This window comes from Lucilia sericata, unplaced genomic scaffold (genome assembly GCF_015586225.1).
Source record: "Lucilia sericata isolate MDLA Ls3-8-SP2 unplaced genomic scaffold, ASM1558622v1 Contig000014F_arrow, whole genome shotgun sequence".
Lineage (NCBI taxonomy): Eukaryota > Metazoa > Arthropoda > Insecta > Diptera > Calliphoridae > Lucilia > Lucilia sericata.
In genome coordinates, this window is record NW_023994053.1 from 1,160,374 (window position 1) to 1,179,855 (window position 19,482).

The 19,482-nt window shown below is 28.8% G+C and overlaps 3 protein-coding genes across 7 annotated transcripts in view; 2 read left to right on the forward strand and 1 right to left on the reverse strand.

The window, feature by feature from the left end:
- Positions 1 to 10,931, forward strand: part of LOC119604822 (achaete-scute homolog 1) — a 44,612-nt gene extending 33,681 nt beyond the window's left edge. The window contains exons 1-5 of one of the 3 annotated variants that reach the window (XM_037957690.1): positions 6,134 to 6,272; positions 8,442 to 8,596; positions 9,015 to 9,195; positions 9,335 to 9,546; positions 10,651 to 10,931. In XM_037957690.1, the coding sequence (XP_037813618.1) occupies positions 6,226 to 6,272; positions 8,442 to 8,596; positions 9,015 to 9,195; positions 9,335 to 9,546; positions 10,651 to 10,778 (723 nt within the window). In that variant the 5' untranslated portion in view covers positions 6,134 to 6,225 and the 3' untranslated portion in view covers positions 10,779 to 10,931. Of the gene's footprint in view, positions 1 to 6,133; positions 6,273 to 8,441; positions 8,597 to 9,014; positions 9,196 to 9,334; positions 9,547 to 10,650 lie in introns of those variants that run through there. The other 2 variants (XM_037957698.1, XM_037957705.1) reach the window with 2 other exon arrangements.
- Positions 10,932 to 11,088: 157 nt separating this feature from the next.
- Positions 11,089 to 15,665, reverse strand: LOC119604808 (growth hormone-regulated TBC protein 1-A). 2 transcript variants are annotated; one of them, XM_037957676.1, is made up of 6 exons: positions 15,177 to 15,665; positions 14,784 to 15,070; positions 13,301 to 13,488; positions 12,794 to 13,234; positions 12,622 to 12,734; positions 11,089 to 12,564 (listed from the first exon to the last, which is right to left on the reverse strand). In XM_037957676.1, the coding sequence occupies exons 2-6, from the start codon at positions 14,813 to 14,815 to the stop codon at positions 12,343 to 12,345; spliced, it is 996 nt and encodes a 331-aa protein (XP_037813604.1). In that variant the 5' UTR covers positions 14,816 to 15,070; positions 15,177 to 15,665; the 3' UTR covers positions 11,089 to 12,342. The 2 variants fall into 2 exon arrangements, with proteins under 2 accessions (XP_037813604.1, XP_037813600.1); XM_037957672.1 differs by lacking the exons at positions 14,784 to 15,070; positions 15,177 to 15,665 and adding an exon at positions 13,623 to 13,741.
- Positions 15,666 to 15,927: 262 nt separating this feature from the next.
- LOC119604839 (MICOS complex subunit MIC27) lies at positions 15,928 to 17,192 on the forward strand. Of its 2 annotated transcripts, none has more exons than XM_037957710.1 (3): positions 15,928 to 15,997; positions 16,079 to 16,364; positions 16,428 to 17,192. In XM_037957710.1, exons 2-3 carry the CDS (start codon positions 16,192 to 16,194, stop codon positions 16,963 to 16,965), a joined length of 711 nt encoding a protein of 236 aa, XP_037813638.1. In that variant the 5' UTR covers positions 15,928 to 15,997; positions 16,079 to 16,191; the 3' UTR covers positions 16,966 to 17,192. The 2 variants fall into 2 exon arrangements, with proteins under 2 accessions (XP_037813638.1, XP_037813646.1); XM_037957718.1 differs by having other exon boundaries at positions 15,945 to 16,008.
- The last annotated feature ends 2,290 nt before the right edge of the window (positions 17,193 to 19,482 follow it).

Consider the following 19,482-nt stretch of genomic DNA (forward strand, 5'->3'; position numbering starts at 1 on the left):
TTGTCCAAAATAGTAAGATTTTTATATTAAATCAGGCTCAATTGGTGGTATGAATACGAATTGAACAATTTTGAACACAGATACATCTTAATTTGTTGCTAGAACAAATAAAATGTCCGATCCATAAAACATGGTCATTGTATCAAGTATATCAAGATATGATTGGTAGCATTATTGTATGCTTTGGAAATCGGAGTATTTGGAAAACCTGTTTAAAATAAATTATGTTGTAAGTCTTAAGAAATCGGAGTTAAATTTCGGTTTTTTAAGAACGTACTCTGTTCAAAATGGCCAAATCCATGCATATAACATTAATTTCGAAATAACAACTCTTTTCAAAAGTTAAAAATTCTATTTCCAATGCATCATTTGGAGGGTTCAATGACCACCAGATCCAAAATCCGGGGTCTAAAGTGAAAAAAATATCGTAGAAGTGGGAAAAAAACTGTCCTACTAATTAATTCCGGAGCCAATCGGCCCAAATTTCAAGATTTCGGAACTAAAAGTAGATTTTTTCCAAGTTATTGTGTAAAAAATATTTTATTAAAAATATTTAAAAATGTGTAAAAAATATTTTATTTATTAATACAAGTAAAATTTCCATAAATTTTGTTAATATAATTAAACCAAATATATACTGAAATGATCTGTATACTTACTTTTGTGACGTAAATTTTGCACCTTCTTAACTTCAGCTTAAATGAGAACTCAAAGAACCAAAATATGAAGAAAAAAAGTAGTGAATAATAATTATCATAATTGTTTTTAATAAATAAATGTGTTACTTTTTTGATTTTTGAAAAACTAATATCCTTTTTTAAATAAAACCAATTGTCAGTATTTCTGTATACTTATTTTTGAGATTAACTGTATGTGTCGATATATGACATGATCATATATCGCCATTTTTCGGATTATTTTTGAGATTAACTGTATATGAAAAAATTTTCCATATGTGGATAAGTATGGAAATATATGAAAATATATGGAGATTATGCCCAATTCCGCCAATTTTCGAATATGAACATATATGAAAATATATGTTTCATATATGAATCCATATATAATCCATCCATAATCTTTCTGGGAGTATAATTTCTGTGTAGGTATGTAAAACTACTTGTACAAAATTTTATCACAATCGCTGTGTGATCAATATATGGCAACATTATGATTGTTTAAAATGTATTTAGGGGGGAAATTAGTACGTGGACTAACCTTATTTTCAATCGATAAAGAATATTTGTGAACAATTTTAGCCTTCTAGTTTTCCCTTTGGTTTTCTTAAAATCAAATAAGAACCCTGAATATATGCATATACTTTTGTGGCCCTACTGCCAATATTTCGATGTGTTAGAAACGAAGTGACAATAATCAAAATAATTAAAATCTGCGATCACTTAAATTTTCACAAAAACCTAAAATCACTTAAAATTTTTAGAAAAAATCTACATATTTTTATATGAAAGGCATAAAAACTTGGCTGTAGATTCATAAAAGACTCGAATTAAGAAAAATAGGGAATTTTTATGAAAAACATAAAATCATGTGTTTTTAATCACATTAATCGTTTAAGTAATTCTTTGGTTTACTTAATCGAGGGTTTTAATTTTATTTGGGAACATTAACATTATTTTTATTTTATTCTTTATACCAAATATTTTATTTTATACACCAAGTCATTGCTGTGTGTGTGTGCGCTTGCTGCTTTTGACAGATTTCAAATATGGCCGCCAGTTTTAGCATCCAGTTAAGCACTCCTTACCATTTAGACCTTGAAAATAATTTTGGAATTGTAATATAGAAATCAGTATGGGGTAAAAGAAACTTAAACGTGGCCAACTAAAAGTTAGAAGAACTCCAACAACACAAACAAAACAATTCAACTAAATGAAAAAGGAGTTGGTCACATAGTGAATCAAATAAGGCGGAGCTAAAAACACTGCCAACAAATCTGCTAAATATTTTAAAAACAATTTGGAAAATAATATTTAGTACTTACTAGGTATTGTAACTAAATAAAAGGTAAAAAGATGTAATAGTACAATCACTACGAATAACTTTTAAAGCTATAATTTTTAAGATTTAAAACGTTTCTAATTTTTATATAAAAGGATTGTAAGTAATTGCTATAATTTGTTTATAAAAAAAAACACAAAAATATTTACACAAATATTTCCCACACTATGTTTGTTACATCTCCAAGTGTTGCGACAATTAATTTAAATTACCGTTACAACCATTTTACACTTCATTTAATGTTGAACTAAATTCACTACTCTACTTAACATTAATGTTTATTAACCACCATACCACACACAAACGCAGAGCAAATCCTCACAAGAACATACTATATGAGTACATTCTCTAAACAATCTAATTTCATGGCGGTTTATAGCAAAAATCAAACAAACGTATTGAAATCTCAGCACCCTTTGCAATGGCAATTGTTAAAATTAAATTATTTTTATTTTATGATCGTCAAAACAACAGAAATTAGCCACGTCAACGAGTGTGTTAGGATAAGCATCGCTCGTTTCGCCCACTTCCCCTCCCACTTTGCTACAGAATTTGACTTTCATCATATGCTCATCAGAAACACACACACATTTATTTAAGGGCGATCAAACAAGTTCAAATGAGTGTGCACTACAAGGAACGCGTGCCCGGCACACGTTCCCAAGATTATAAACACACAGAAACACAAACAAATTTCCCGAGGCGAGAAAAACCACTGTAGTCAAACAATATGTTACGGAAACAAACCTTTTCATTACCAGTCATTTGCCATGTACAACAACTAGCCGAAGGTGCGCGTTCGTTCACCAGCTCAAACAACAATTCGAGAATAAAAGAGAACTAGAAATAGAAAAAACATGATGACAGTAATCTTACATTTGATGTAGATGTATCTCAATGATAAACGGTTGAAAAAAAAAACAACCCTAAAATATACCCAGCAAAAACTCGGTAATGGGTTGTACTTCCATAACCACTTACTTTTCAATGACTACTACTTACCGTCTGCATTACATAGAAGTACTCTAGTAATGGCTTTCTTATAATCTGATATAGAAGTACTTTATTTTCGGCTTTGTCATTTTATTTGCACATTTTATTTAATTGCGTTTTAAGAATTGTGTTTTCAAAAAATAAAACAAAATTAGTTTTGTTTGTGAAAACCATTATTTGACGCACAATAAAATAGCTAAGCAGTGGTGCAGTGCGTAGAACATTTGACTAACAAACCGAAGCCCCTGGTTCGTATTCTAGCTGGCTCTTTTTATTATTAAAAAACAAAACAACTTACTCAACAACTGTTTTGTAAGGGAAATTGCAAGTACTTCTTTAAGTCCCTATTTGTAAGCGTGCGTAGAAGTACTTGCCTCCAATGACATCACCGTGTTAAAATAATGACTTAAAATGCTAATGAAGAAGTACTGAAAAGAGGTTTTATTAGCTATTTAACTCATTACTTTTCAATGTAAGTTTTTCCTGGGTATGTATCTCCATAACTGAGAACGAAAGAGACAGACACAGAGAGAGTGATTCTGTGATAATTGCTAATACGACATATTCAAGTACAATCCAGTTACAAAAACAATGTTTAACATGTATTTGGCGATTATTCCCAAATAGTTTATAGTCATCATAGAATTCTTCTCAGGCTGCTTTTGTAAATTCTACTCCGCCTCCCCTTTCTTTCAACTGAATGATGTTGTTCCGGATTTACTAGGCCACAATTAAATTATCGCATTTCAATAACAATAAAACCAACAAACAAACAAATAAATACTTTGAACGATTGTCAGCACTCGTACAAACATCGGGTTAAAAATGTACTTATTCCTTGGTAAATAATGGAATCTTGTTTTGCCTTCAGTTTATTGTGTATGAGGTGTTTTAATCTCCGAGCTATTTTTCTAGGCGCAATTTTGTTTACATTAAAGGTGTGTGAGAAATAAAAATAAAAACTTTTTATGATGAATTTAAAATGGAAATATCTTGTAGATTGAAATGTAATCACGGATTGTAATGTTAGAAATTGTATAAATTATTCGAAGTACTTAGTTATTATTTAATTAAAAATATTCGCATACCGTATATACTAATATAATATTGCCCATTAGTATATAGTGGAGCAACACTAAAACGATTGATTTTCAGAATTTCTTCATCACATCTGGAGTGAGTTTTCGCGCTTTAGGTGAAGGTATCTGGTAGATGAACGATGATATGTCAGATGTTATAAATAAAGTTGTCTTGGCGCGAAAATACCTAGAATCCCAAATTCGGATTCAGCGTAGATCAATCCTTTAGTATACTTTGTTCAAACAAAACTTTAGTCGCAAAATTTTTAATTCTAACCTAGTCTTTAAGCAGATTTTAGCATTACGATCGTAACTATGTTTTGTAAGTTGTTATTTTAGTGTAGGAGCTTCGAATCGAAATGCAGAATATCAAAGTTGTCGAACGAAAAAAAAAATCGATTCGAATTGAAATGAAATGAGGAATGAATTTTCAAGTTAGAATGACTGTTTCACAATCTGGAGAATTATTTTTTTCTCTTCTTCTTCGAGCTAGTAAGCTTTCCTTATGCACCATATGGTATGGACTTTAGCACCTCATTTCATGTTCGCATTTTTTAATTTCTCTGAGCTTACTAAGTAAAGATCCAGTTTAAGTTGGGAAAGTTTTCGGGCAATTGTGATTGGAATTTGAACTTTATCGACTACGACCTTCTCATATTTCCGATTATTAATAATGGACAATATTATGACGTTTTCATTATTTTTTACGATATTTGTAAATACTGTACATTCTTAATTCTTTACAATTTTGAACACTTATACTCCTTTACAAGACCTTTTTCCTAAAGAACTCTTTAGAATTACTATGGAATCACAACACTAACCTGGCCTCCGGTAGGTAAATGGTTAGTGTTCTAGACTGGTAAACCGGAAGGGCCGGCACAGGTTAAGGAGAACAAAACAGGTCCGATAGAGGCCCAGGTGTATTTCTGTGGATTTGATATATATATATATACATCCTCCTTTCAAACTAACTAACTTTGGACACCTATTCGCCGACACGAGACATTCTTTGTCCTAGAGAACTCTTTAGAATTACTTTGGAATCATAACGAGTTCTTGAAGTAATGACTATAAAACTATTTTTTTTTTAATTTTTATTAAATAGACTAATAAAATAGCTATGGTACCAGGCCACTCGGGAGTAATCGGCACCGAAAGGGCGAATGTAATAGCTTTAAAGGGAAGGGAGCTCGAGGCAGTTAACCTGACAAACGCAAAACCATTCGACACAACAAAAGCTGAACTAAAAATATGGGTGAGAGAATCCCATAAGGCCTCTTGGAATAATGAAACAGTGGGTAGAACCACGAAGATCCTATGGGGTGACCCTGATGAGAGCAAGACGAAAAATCTCCTCAAAATGAGCAAGTCTGAAGTTAGTATGATGGTACGTATTCTGAGTGGACACACAGGATTACGAGCACATCTATGCAAAATTGGACGTGCGGATTCAGACGATTGTAGAGCATGTGGAGAGGACAGTGAAACTCTGGAGCACTTTCTTTGCCACTGCCAGGCATTCGTCGAAGTTAGATCCAAGTATCTTGGAAGTGATGTTATTCCGGAAATAACATTCCTGACTAACACTGATTGGAAGATTCTTAGGAATTACGTTCAAGAAACTGAGTTTCTGAACACTGAAAAATAATTCATTCAGTGATTTTTTTTTTCATGATAAGGAGCTCACAACAGGCCCGATAGTGGCCTAGGTGTATTTCTTCGGATTTGATGTAGTATACATCCTCCTATCAACCTAACCTAACCTAATAAAATAGCTTATGACAATGTCATTATTAACATTATTAATATGAATTAGAGGGTTAAGTTAGCTACAAATATGTTTAAGAACAAGGACCGCCCCTTTCGTTTATCAACAGCGAATGAAAATAACGTATAAGTATTTGTTGCTGTACAAGGGATGAAAATCCTTATTGGAGTATGAATGTTAAGTGTTTTCATTCTTGTTGGAATGTAAAATTTATGTAATTGTATAAAAGCCAGAGTATTCCCAAGAGATGCTGTTATTTCTTAATAAATCCTATTAGAGTGCGGTTGATAATTTAATAGAAATATTTAGATTTCTTAAAAAAAAAAAATTGTGAAATATTTTTTCAAATAATTAAAATTAAATATGTCGCGTAATCAATTGCCCGATTCGTCATCATCTCCTCCAATTAGGTTTGTAATTCTAAAATACTTGTATTTTGGAGAAGAAATTAAATCGTTAAATTTTAAATTTGCTAAATTTGAAAATATTGAAAATATACTTTAGATTACGCCAATATATTTTTATTGATTATATGCATTTTGACTAAAAGAATACAAAAAAATAATGATAATAATTTAACTTTATAACAATGAACTTTATAAAAAAAAAATAAATATATATAGCGTTAAGCAAAACAATATGAATATTTTATTTTAAAAATATATAATAATAAAAATAAAAAAGTGTTAAATAAAATAATAAAGTAATAAACAATTAAAAACATATAAAATACTAGCATACCCTGGGTGCTTCGCTAACCTAACTTAAATTAAATGCATACAAAATTTTGTTTACTTTTATAGAAAATTAAAATTAATTAAACATTATTTTAATGTTTCAGTTTTATACGTTCAATATCACGTGATTAAATTCGCATTCAGTAAGAAGCTTGTATTTTTAGTTTCATTCATTTAGTTTCCACATTATAGAAAATTTCGAAAGTACTATTTGAAAAAAAGTACTATAAAATACCTCTAATAGATTATCATTTAATCAAAAATTGTATGTTTCTGTGTTCAATATTATATACAATTCAAAAAATATAATTTTAATGAATGAAAAAGTACCAAAAGTCCCTTTCAGTAGATTCTCATTCAGTAAGGTCCCTACATTTTACATTTTATTTTCAATATCGTAAAAATATCAAAAAGTACCATCGGAAAAACGAAAAAGTACAAAAATCTCTCTCAATAAATTCTCATTTAATTAGGACCGTGTGTTTCGGTTAACCATTATAAAGAATCTAAAAGGTACCATTTGAAGAATAGAAAAGTATCAAATAGTTCCCACTTACAGAATATTATTTAGTCAAGACCATGTATGTTAAAATTAATGTTTCTAGGTTGAATATTTTAGAAAATTAAAAAAGTACCATTTATGAGATAAAAAGTACTAAAAAGTTCTCATTTAAAGAATCTTATTCAATGAGGACCGTGTATGTTTAATAATCATGTGTTTTGAATTCATATTAAAGAACATACAAAGAGTATCATTTGAAGAAAGAAAAAGTACCAAAAGTGGAATAAATTTTACCTAAGCGGAAAGTTCTTATAAAGAATACAATTTTTCCCCTTTTCGCTTAGAAATATACCTTTTCGAGAATTAAGTTTACAAAATGTTCCTTATTTAAATCTAATTTAAATATATATCGCAAATAAAACTCAAACGATTCAAATCTGCATTCATTCGTTCCAGAAAAATAGTGCTTTCAAAAAGTACCAAACAATTTACTCGAATTCGGTCCTATTTAGGCCTTAGTACTCGAATTCCAAAATTATATACCAACAGCTTATTTTGTGTGAGTAAATAAACTACTTTTTCAAATTTTATAAAAATTGGCTCAATGAGTTTGAATAAAATTAAATTTCCCGTTTTTTTCCTTTTTGGTACTTTTTTCCCCAGTGAAATAGCAAAAATTTTATTACAATAAATATTACAGAGTTAGTCCGTAATTTAATAGGAATAATTCAATAAACCGAAAAAGTTTTCTTAATGTGCTAAAAAAAAAGTACCATAAATACAGTTTTCTCCCTTTAACACCCAAAAAGAACTGAATTTTAAAAAAGTACGAAACAGGTGTCTCATAATTTTGGGAGATGTATCCAAAATATTAATAAAAATTTTATTATGTTAATTAGTTCAAAAGTTATAAAGGTCCAAAAAATGTACCAAAATCACCTTTGTTACACATTTTTACCCCTTAAAAATACGAATTTCAAGAAAGTATCAGACACCCATCTGCTCATTTTAAGAGTAGATACAGGTGCTTTTAAAATCTTTCTTGTATTACTAATATTGTGTAAGATAATTAAGAAAACCTGTTTTACCCTTTTTTTTCCCTTTTTACCCGTAAATGTACAAATTTCCAAAAATCCCTCCTTAGTGGATCTACATAACCAAAAACACATTTCATGATTCTAGGTTCAGCCGTTTGGGCTGTGCGATGATAAATCAGTCAGTCAGTAACACTACTAAAAAACAAAAAAGTGACCAAAGAAATGTGTTTTAACTTTACAATTTATAAAAAATAAAAACTGTAAATCTTATAATTTTTCTTTTTTAATTTCATCTAATTGCAGCCATTTGTCTTTTCATAACTTTGATGATGACATGATAAATGATTTACCATCATGTGTGTATGCGGGTGGTACTGCCGTCGGAAGTGGAAGTGGTAATTTACGGATGAGCTCCAATTTCAGACAAATTCAACAACAATATATGCAACAAGGAAATGGTAAGAATTAATTTCCACAGAATTAGTCAATCTGAATTTGTTTAATATATGAATTGTTTTGGAAATAGAAACAATTGTTGCGAAAAACTAAGATAAAATTTGAAAAAAATTTAACTGTGTTCCTAGGACGTTTTTAATGTTCTTACATTGTTAGATTTTACGATATCTTATATAAATACTATCAAAATCCGCCGATACGTTCGAAAGTTATAAGAAAAAATCTACATAGCATACACATATAGATCAATTTTGAGAGCTTCTTCTTTAAAGCAAACTAACAAATAAAATTTTAATCGGGGGATAAATAGCGGTTTTCGATAACAACATTTTGAACTATACAGAATAGCTTCATTTAGTTCTAATTCTTAGATCTGTATATAAATAAAATTTAATACATTTATTTAAATTTTCTTTTCAGAAAATATGTTAGATTCTTCAACAAATATTGGACTAAACAACAACAATAACAACAATTCATCATTAATATGTGGTAGTCCAAATGCTGGTAGCAGTTCGTACAATTCTGTCCCATATAAAATACAAAGACAACAGGCAAACGTACGTGAGCGGAAACGGATCCAGAGGTCGGCACCAACTGGGTACAAACTATGATTTCATTATTATTTTATTATTTCCAATTACATTAGTACATAAAACAACAAATATTTATTTGAAACTAAAGGCTTTAATGTGTGTATTAACATTGTTGTTTTCTTATTTTTATTTTAAAATTTGCAGTAGTATAAATTCAGCATTCGATGAATTAAGGGTACATGTTCCAACATTTCCCTATGAGAAACGTTTAAGTAAAATCGATACTTTACGTCTGGCAATTGCTTACATTTCATTGTTGAGAGAGGTATTGCAATCCGATTACGATCCTTTAACGTATGTTGAAAAATGTTTACGTGGAGAAATAAAAGCGGACAGAGCTAATTGGAATACAAGTGGTAAGTGGAAATTTTGTAATAAAAAATTGTATATTTAAAGGGTCAACAAAAATAAAACGTTTTAACGAATAAAATTACTTAAAACCCGGCAAATCTAAAGCAAACAATTTAACATACAAACAAGTAACAGGGCTAAATTCAGCTATTCCAAATCTTATAGACCCTTCAAATTTCGATTTAATTTCCGCATTCAATTACACAACTATCGACAAAAAAGGTATTCCAATAAAATATTGAATCGTAAGCAAAAGAAGAAGCAATTCCATTTCGGTTCAATACTGTGCGATTTGCATTTCGATCGTGCTACGTTTTTATAAGTTTTTATTTTAGTGAATTTTTTTCATGTACTTTTCGGGGAAATTGTCTCATAATAACGGAGATTACTTATGAACCAATTTTGGTGACTTTTCGAAACCATGTCTTGTAGAATTATTGAAGATTCGGATCCCGAAGATACTTACAGATATATAGACAGACATTGTTACATCGACATTGCTATCTACTTATAAGAATTCAGAATATTTATGGGCAATTTCGTGTCAAGTGAACCAACTTTTAAAATCGATGTCTTCCGATTTGGATGAAATTAGCACAAAGGTTAGTACTATTCGATAGTAGGCAAAACACAAATTTTCAGCTCTATTGGTCAATTACTGCCGGACTTAGAGGGGGGTCAAAGTGAGATATTTTGGTCATACAGGGTTTTATTCAAATGACTGCAACTCTTTTCCTATTGGTCCTAACAAAAATTGTCCAAAGGGGTGTTCAGATAGCTATTTCTTTATTGTTTTCAATTTTTTTTTTTTTTTTTTTTTTTTGAGTTGGGTCACTTGACATGAAATTGCCCATATGTATATAAAAAATTACAAACTGAATGGCAAACTAATGTATACACTTCTCCCGAAGGTGGATGTTATAAAAAGTAGCTTATGCTTTCCGCACAAGCGAAAACTTTTGTTAAGTATAGAATCCTTCCGCCTATAGCATTTTTACTATCATATAAGAAATTAAGAATCATGTATATTTTTAAGTGTAATAAATGCAATTGTGGTATTCTTTATATTTACATAACTTTTAATTCACAAGTAATATTTTTTATTTCAGATTTAACAGCACGTTTATCATGGATTAATTGGGAAAATCTTGGCGTTCATCCAGGCAGAAGAACTTTGTTGACTTCATTAGCACTATCATCTGAGCCAATGTGTGGAACCCATTGTGGAGCTCCTTAAATACTTAGTCCAATCTCAACATCAAATTTTTCTTCGTTAAATTGTGTTCTCTTGATTCACATTGTCTTCCAATTCATTTATTTAGCATTATTTGAATTTAATTTCATGTAATAGAAATTTAATTGATCTCTAAGATGTGCTATTTAGTTAGTTACGATATTAAAGACGCAAACTATATTAGTTTTGGTTGGCATTTATAAGTTTTATGTTTTTTATTTGTTTTTGTTTTGCTTTTACTTATAATACTACTTAAATATGTATGTGTATGTATAATTACGGTTTACAATGAATTAAAGTATAACAGTTTTGATAAATAATATAAATTTTTGGTTTTATTGAAGCAACAAATTGTTTCGTTATGTCTTTTTTAAACAAAAAACACAAATACTAATACATAAATATACACTTTGATTAATAAAGTAAGTATGTTTGTATTTCAATTACAGCTAAAACAGAAAGATACACAGAAGAAGCAATATATTTATTAGGGTTTTCACTTAGGAAAATCTTAAAAACAATCATAAAAACATAAAACTTAATAAATATTTATTTTATTATACTAATTACTAATATTGTACTTTAAAAGTCATTTACAGTATCTAAGCCTTTTTTTGTTAATATTTCTTCTCTCACAACTTATTGGCAAATAAATAAATTAAACAAAATACTAATTGAAACACAACAATTAACGAATACAATTCTTCAATTTGGCCATAAATACTATATCTCTATGTATGTGTAGTATAACAATTATTGTTCATTAAAATATTAATTTGGCTGCTATTTTCTTTTATAACTCTTCATCATCTAAGGCAGTTATAGCATTTTAAGAACACAACTACATAAACAAATATGTATGTATGAATGCATTTTTGTTTCAAATTGGCTAATATTAAATATATAGTTTATAGTTTATTTCATATTTATTTTTATATTTAATTGTAAGTTCATAAAAGATTACGCACCATTATAATGAAAAATAATAAATTTTAAATAGGATTTAATTTTGAAAGATGTTAAACGCTTAGAAGCTTATAATGGTATCCAATTGGGGTAAGTTAATTATTCAAAATTTTTTCATATTAAAAAACATAAAACAAATATGCACACACATTTAAAAATATGAGTTGTTCGCGGTGTTTTAAAAGAAAATAATAAAAATATAATAAAAAACATTGGATTTATTTTTAAAAAGTTTTTGTTCCATAGCAAGTTTCTAAACTCAATTATTTAATTCTAAAAAGCACACACTTCTATTTTTGTTAATAGACTAACGAGGAAAACATAAATAACCATAGATTTACTTAATTTTAATTGATTTTTTTTAGTTTGTTTGCAACCGATACACAAGTTGTAAATATCAATTCCAAAATAAGGAAATTTTAAAAACAAGTTTTGCTTTCGATGTTAACTAATAATAGATCTACATTCATAGATACTTACATACATGTATACATAATACATACACAATTAAGTAAAATATATGCATAGTTACTATTTGTTTTTGTTGATTAATAAATATTAAAGATTAGATTATTGCCCAACAATAAAATCATGTTGCAGTTTAAGTGTTATTGCGACCAACACATATTTTACGTAGACTTTCCAATTCACTACGCTTCAAGCGTAAATTGAACATAGTCTGCATAAAAGTATGACAGTCTGTTACAATTTCGTCATGTATTAATGTCTCTCGGAAGAAATTGGCCAAGGCGCCGATATCATCAGCTGCTAAGATGGCGGCTTTGTGCGTTATAAACATGGTCAATGCAACTCGAAAAACAATCTGTTGTAACGAGATATTTATCTTTCAATAATATAACATAAAAATGGAAAAGCTTACCTTATAGCCCTCGGAAAAAACACAATCCCATATGCGTAAAACGGTTTCAGCAGGAAGAACTTCGGCAAAAATACAAATAAACCATTTACTGGCAATGACAGCATAAGGCAGTCCTGAAAAGAAGTATACATTAACACAAATCATAAAATCTTTAAAATTTCCAAGAACGTACCTAATTTTTCAATATGCTTGTTTACAGTTGGAACACGTCGTATAACCATCTCTTTAAAAACGGCCATATCTCGCAATAAATTAGCCATATTTTTGGTGTGATATTGAGGCACAATATTTTCCACCATGTGCTTTAACAGCCAAAACGACTTTTCTTCGTCATCGGTAACTATGAGCAATAGACCAGCTATATAATTTAGACCTTGACAGTAGCCAACTTCTCGATTGTGGTGAGCATACGCTATCAATATGTTGTACAAACGCTCTTTTTTCGTTTCGAAAAATATATTGTCGGGGAAAGTGCGAGGTAGATCTATTGATATGGAATCGCTTATTTCTTTTTCATATGTCGTATTTAATAAACTTCGATAGAGATCGGGTGAGCGTTGCTGCAGTGTATAAGCACCAGATATTTTCATCCAAACATCAGGACGGTAGGGACCTAGAGTTTAAACATAAAAACAATACATAAAGTTTACAGTGGCAAAAGAAAAGAAAATGTATTTACCTGGAATCCCCTTTCGTATGTATCGTTTTAGTTTAGGATTTATATTCGTGAGATCAGTGTTCTGCTGCATAAGAGCTTCCCATTTTATACGCCTATTTGCTAGCGTTTTCAAATATGAGGACATGAACAGTTCATATGATTTGTAATCAAAATTTTCAGGACGTTTAAATCCATATTCGTCCACATCACTAAAACAAAAAATTTTATTTATTATGTAGTAATTTTTATATTTTTTGTGTATGTATCTAAATTATAAGATTTGTTTTATATTTTATTTTTTATTATTTATTGATTTATTATAATGATCTACAATACTACGAACTGTAGATTTTCGGATATCATTGCTTCTAATTGATGTTCATCGAAAGTTAATGACTTATCCTTCATAAGATCACGTAAAACTGCAAAACACTGCATTTTCTTGTTTTACTTGCTCAATTATAAAATATAACTAAGAGGTTCTTAATGGGATTACATATTTTACAATATACATTTTTAAAAATAAAGTTATTACTTATGATTATTAATAATTGTGGTTTGGTATGAAATATACTATTGAATTGAGACAATATATAAATATGTATGTTGTGTTCACTGATCAAAGTTATATATTGATTACTTTAGTAATATATTTATGAGTAATGAAAGTCAAATTGTTTTTAATTAAACAAATTAAAGATAAAAAACATACTAAAAGTTTAAAAATTGTGATTTAGATATTGAGTCTAAATCAAGTCTGTAATAAAATTTAATTTTAAAATTAGTATTATTTCAAAATGTGTATAATTTTTAATTCAATTCAATTTATTTTCGAAACAACAGAAACCCTATTTTTAATTATATCGGTTGGGGGAGTTTATTGGCCTATCATTGTTAAAAAATAATTTAAATTTCTAAAGTATGTGTGTTAAATATATAAATACACATACATACATTCATATGTACATTAAATAAATTTCCATTAACAGTAACTTTAGAGTATAAAGTCTTTTTATATTTTATTTATTGTATTTATTTATCTAAAGTGTAAATAAATAGTTAAGCAATAGTAAGTCTATGTTTAAATAAAATTGATTTATTACCCAATAAACAAAACGACATCATAAAGATATCAAAATGGAAACACCTAGAGGATATTGTGCATTTGGCTTAAAATTAGTAAAACAAATTTGATATTTGGTGTATTGGGTATCTAATACTAATGCTATCTAAACTCTGTACCTATAAGAAAACAATTTCACAATTTGTTCTGTAATGTAATGACCACAATAAACTATAAAAATTATCGAATGAGAATCAAAAACTTAAATAGAATACAAATTAAAATTCACTTTTATTTGCTGTTGTCGTAGCAGACGACAATATTAGGTGGGTGATTTCCGTGTATAAGGTTTTTGTTACAATGTGTGTTGTGTGACGCACCCTCACGTAAAGTTTAAAACTAGTGGCTTATCCAAATAAGTATTAATAAGTAAAAACTTACCTAAATTTTGAAGAAGTTGCGGTGTTAGCCATAAGAATGTTTGTTTTTAAGGTGCTTTTTTCTTTTTCAAAATAAATTACTTAATCGGTAAATTGACTGAGTGTTTGTCTGATTGATTATTAAAATCAATTCTTTCAAAATATCTTAGATAACGAGTTCGTTTAGTTTATAAGAAATGTTAAGTGTAATCCTCCACTGCTATTGTGATTCGATGGCAAACATTACCACCATAAATAAAAAAAGTATAAAATAACACTTTGATGAAATAAAAACCACTCTTTGGTAATCTAAAATCAGTAAATGGAAATACAGGTTGTTAAAGTAATAACAGAAATGTAAGATCAAAAATATTTATCTATAAAAGAAACGTGTGGGATGTACATCTATAATTACCTCTATAATTCGTTTAAGCTATTTATGTCCTGGGCGGGGAGGTATAATGACTAAAGAAAAATCCAATAATTTACTGCGACATTTTTAGTAACTTCTCGATGAATATTATGAAATTATATTCCTCTTTTTCAATTGAAGCACTGACCGACTGTGCAACCGGCTAGTGTGTTATTAATTATAGTAGTAATTTTTTATATTCTTTTTTTTTTTTTGGTGGGAGTATTTCTTTCGTTCATTTATTGCTTTTTGTATACACTTCTTCCACTTCGCATTCGAATCATGCATCAATTTTCGATTTGCTTTCTATTGAATGCGTTTGATTTCGCTAATATGCATTTTGTTGTTGTTTTTTTATACTTATCTAAATTTATCATAATTAATTTATATTGTATATTGTTTATATTCTTATTTTTAATTAATTAAACCAAAGGGGTTTTTTCTAAAGAGAAGTACGCAAAAACCTGCGCCGATCAAAATTAACAACGCCGTCTCACACTAAACATTTCGGCGGTATTGCCATACAAAGATATATTAGAGTTACCAAGTTTTCACATACATATTACTCTATGTGAAACACCTTGTTGTTTTTTATTGATAATTTTGCAATAGGAAAAAGTAAAAATTCTTTTTATATCAGCTACTAAAAACTTGCAATGTATCTTACATATATAACATATGATATGTTTAATTAATTCTAATTTCTTTATTGATTTATTTTAAGTTTCTTTTTCACGTTAAATTCAACACTGTGTTTTTATTATGTTTACAATTTTATACTGGCAATACTGTGCCAGAGAACTGTCATTCGTTATGCAATTCAGGTGAAAATATTGTAAAAAAAGTTTTATTTAGTATTTTATTTAATTGATTAATTTTTTTTAATATTTATTTGTTAAAAACAGTTGCGGGTCATTTGGAAGTTAACAACATAAAATCGTTCATCTGTGCCTAGTGTTTGCTGGGAGCTTGTGTGATTGGAAAAAATTTAAATATAACAAAAAATACTCATTACAAAATGTTTCGCAAATGTGTTACTTTGCCAACATCAACTTTGTTGGCAGCTGTCGCTGTCCAAAATGCTAGTTCTGGCTCTGAACCTAAAAAACAGGAGCCTGTAAACGATTTGTCCCACTATCAGTGTAAACCTAATGATTTGCCTTTATACGCTCCTTTGCATTCATACAATAAGTAAGCAAATCATTAAAAAACATTGCGTTTTCAAAAGATATAAAATAGTGTTGTTATTTTCAGGCCACAGAAAAAATGTCATACAAAAGTAAATTCACCAGCTCGTGATGCAATTGAATCTGGCGTTCGAACTGTACGCACGGAAGTTCAAGCCGGCTATCATTTGTTGTCTAAACAAAAGGAAACTTTCGATGAGTATATTCATCAAGCTAAGGAGCAAACACAATCTACCATAGATTACTTAAACCAGCCACATAACCTTATGCCCAGAACTGGTGCTATAGCTATTGGTGGTTTGTCCGGTTTTATATTTGCTGCCCGTGGAGGTTTCATCAAGAAAGTTCTCTACACTACAATTGGTGCTGGTGCGGTCGCTTCCCTTTGCTATCCCAGACAAGCTGAACAATTTGCAAAGGAAGCTCTTTTCGAAGCTCGCAAGGGTTATGCTATTGCCTACAATTTCGTTAAAGGTGTTAAACCAGGCGACGAAGTACCAGTCGAACCCATTACCAAATTTCCAACCAGTTTGGAAGATATAAAATTCCTAGCTCTTGATTTATACGACGAAGCTAAAGAAGCTTTATTCCCCGAAAAGAAATAAATTCGACTTGTCGCTAAAATACAGAACCTATTTAATCATGTCATAAATTTAATCGACGAAAATTATTAAGTAAATAGCGAAATGACGACAAAAAATAATACTGTGTTAATTTATTTAAAATGTCATTAGGCAAAGTGACTTCTCGAGTTGTATTTAAAGCGTAAAATTAAGAAAGTATATAATATCATAAAGCTTTCGAACATAATAAAAAGATAAATCAGTGATAACTTCAAGATGGTTTAAATTCGACGATTTAAAATAAAAAGTGTTTGTAAGTATTAATTTATGTTTGCAAAATTCAAATAAATAATAGTAAAATGGTACGATGCCGAATATTATTCAAATAAAAAACTTAACAAAGATTATATAAAATTTTCGTTTTTAATTTAGGATCAGAGGCATCATTTACCAAAATTGAATCGTTGTTCCTAGTAAAAATTATTCTTAAGTACACGTTATTTGTGTGTTTTCATTTAATTGATGTTTGTGCTTTATATATTTTCGCCATCATTCATTAGTGCTTGACTAATCGCCCATCACAGGTAAAATAAATTGTTTTTTCGTTTAACTTACACTATAGACAAATTTACATCCAAACAAAATCACTCTCATATATCCACTTTTTTAAAGTATAAGACAAAATCCAGATTAGTGCATGTTGTTCCTCTAAACTTTTCTGAAATTAGTCAAGCTTATGACTCAAAGTATTGTGAGAATCATAAAACAAAATGTTTTTAAACCGAGTACAATTTTGAATACAACGTACAGTATCGAGTTCCTTACATATATTATTTTGAAAATGATCCAGGTCACGAAAGCTTAACAATAAACCCAAAATATTTTAAAACAAACACAATTCTTTCTTGAAATAATTTAATGATGTTTGTTACTTAGCACGTTATTTAAAAACGCCTCAGGCCGAAGAATCTCAGACAAGTGTAGTTTAAACATTTTTGCAAACTATAATTTTTATTCAATTGATAATGAAAGATATTTATAAAAAAATAATTTACCTTCAGGCATCTCTTAAACATGAAATGTAATTTTTATAATTTTATTTTATGTTTTTCGTTTTAATAAATGTTTTCTAATAAGTTTCACTTTCTTATGTCTGTTTTGAAGAGACCGTATATTAAAAGTGGAAGAAATAGAAATGAAATTTATTGTCACATTTGAAATAAATTAATCATTAATCATACAAATAAATATTGGTGTTAAAGAAGACTATGTATTACATACTTAATTTGAACATTAAGTATACAGTGAATCAATGAAGTAATTTGCCTATGTAAAATTTTATAAATTTTAAGAAAAAACTTTATCTGAACAATTATTTTTAGCAAAATAAAGCAATTTGATTGTTGTATTTTTTAAAGAATATCTTATATTTTAATTTTCTACCATAAAAAGTAAAATCGTTATATTAATTAACGAGATTTTTGATAAAATGTGAACGTATTGTTAATTTTTAAGGTCAATAAAGTATTTTGCTTTTTTAGGTTTTTTTGTTAATTTTTTTAATATTTTATAAAATTTAATATTTTTATTACTCCTATATATTGGAATAACATTTTTTAGATATTTTAGTAGTGGAACGACTAAGTTTCGACATTTCTTAACCGATTTATTATCCTATATACCTATAAGAATTTTTCAATATCTGACTTAACATGAAATCTATCGTTTCTTTGATTTAATTTCGAAAATAATAAGTAATTTTGAATTGGATACATGATATATTAGGAAATCAATGGATTTGGACCTAGAAAAAAATATTAGTGGGGTTTAAATCTATAGATTATAATAAAAATAATCTGGGTTTTTGGTCATTTTGTATTGATAAACAAAAACTACATTACGGAAACCCCATCTATTTGGGGAGTACTGTGTGAATTTTATTTAGAATTGTATAATATTGATTCTTATTCAATAAAGCTAACACTAAGTACTATCCTAGCCACTCTAAGTATGGGGATATCACCGTATACCACTATAGAACTATTACATGTTAGAATTTTGATATTCTACCTCATATTTTGAATACATTATTTTATGAATAAAATACAGTAGGCGTAGATGGATTTGGATAGTTATTCTTGATTTGGGTTCTAACTATATACAAGTGTATGTATTAGCTGAAAAATATTGCTTTTGTGGATCTTAGGTGATGAGAACCGCCTCTATTTGTAAATACCTAAATTAAGTATTTTTCCCGTACCACACGATAGTTCACTTAATATTGTTTCCAAGCAACCTAAGGTCTGTTTAGAGGTCTAAAATTAAACATAGTGTTCTTTGAAGTTCGTATACGGACTTTGGAGAAGATAAATGAGGACTTCAATGGTTTTTGCTTGGATACAAGTCGCTCTCTTTTGGCAGTTAAAGATTTTGAAAGATTATTTTAATAATTATTTGTGTTAATTCATCAATTTCCATATTTTATATTTTTAAATGATTGATTAAACATCTCATAATTGAATTCCATTGATTTATACTTGTTCTAAAAATCTAAACTAA

Coding starts and splice junctions, on each gene's coding strand:
- LOC119604808 (XM_037957672.1), bottom strand. CDS start 13,717: ATGCAGTGTTTTGCAGTTTTACGTGATCTTATGAAGGATAAGTCATTA. Junction 13,235..13,300: donor CATACGAAAGGGGATTCCAG/GTAAATACATTT, acceptor TTTAAACTCTAG/GTCCCTACCGTCCTGATGTT. Junction 12,565..12,621: donor TTTTTTCCGAGGGCTATAAG/GTAAGCTTTTCC, acceptor TCGTTACAACAG/ATTGTTTTTCGAGTTGCATT.
- LOC119604839 (XM_037957710.1), top strand. CDS start 16,192: ATGTTTCGCAAATGTGTTACTTTGCCAACATCAACTTTGTTGGCAGCT. Junction 16,365..16,427: donor CCTTTGCATTCATACAATAA/GTAAGCAAATCA, acceptor TGTTATTTTCAG/GCCACAGAAAAAATGTCATA.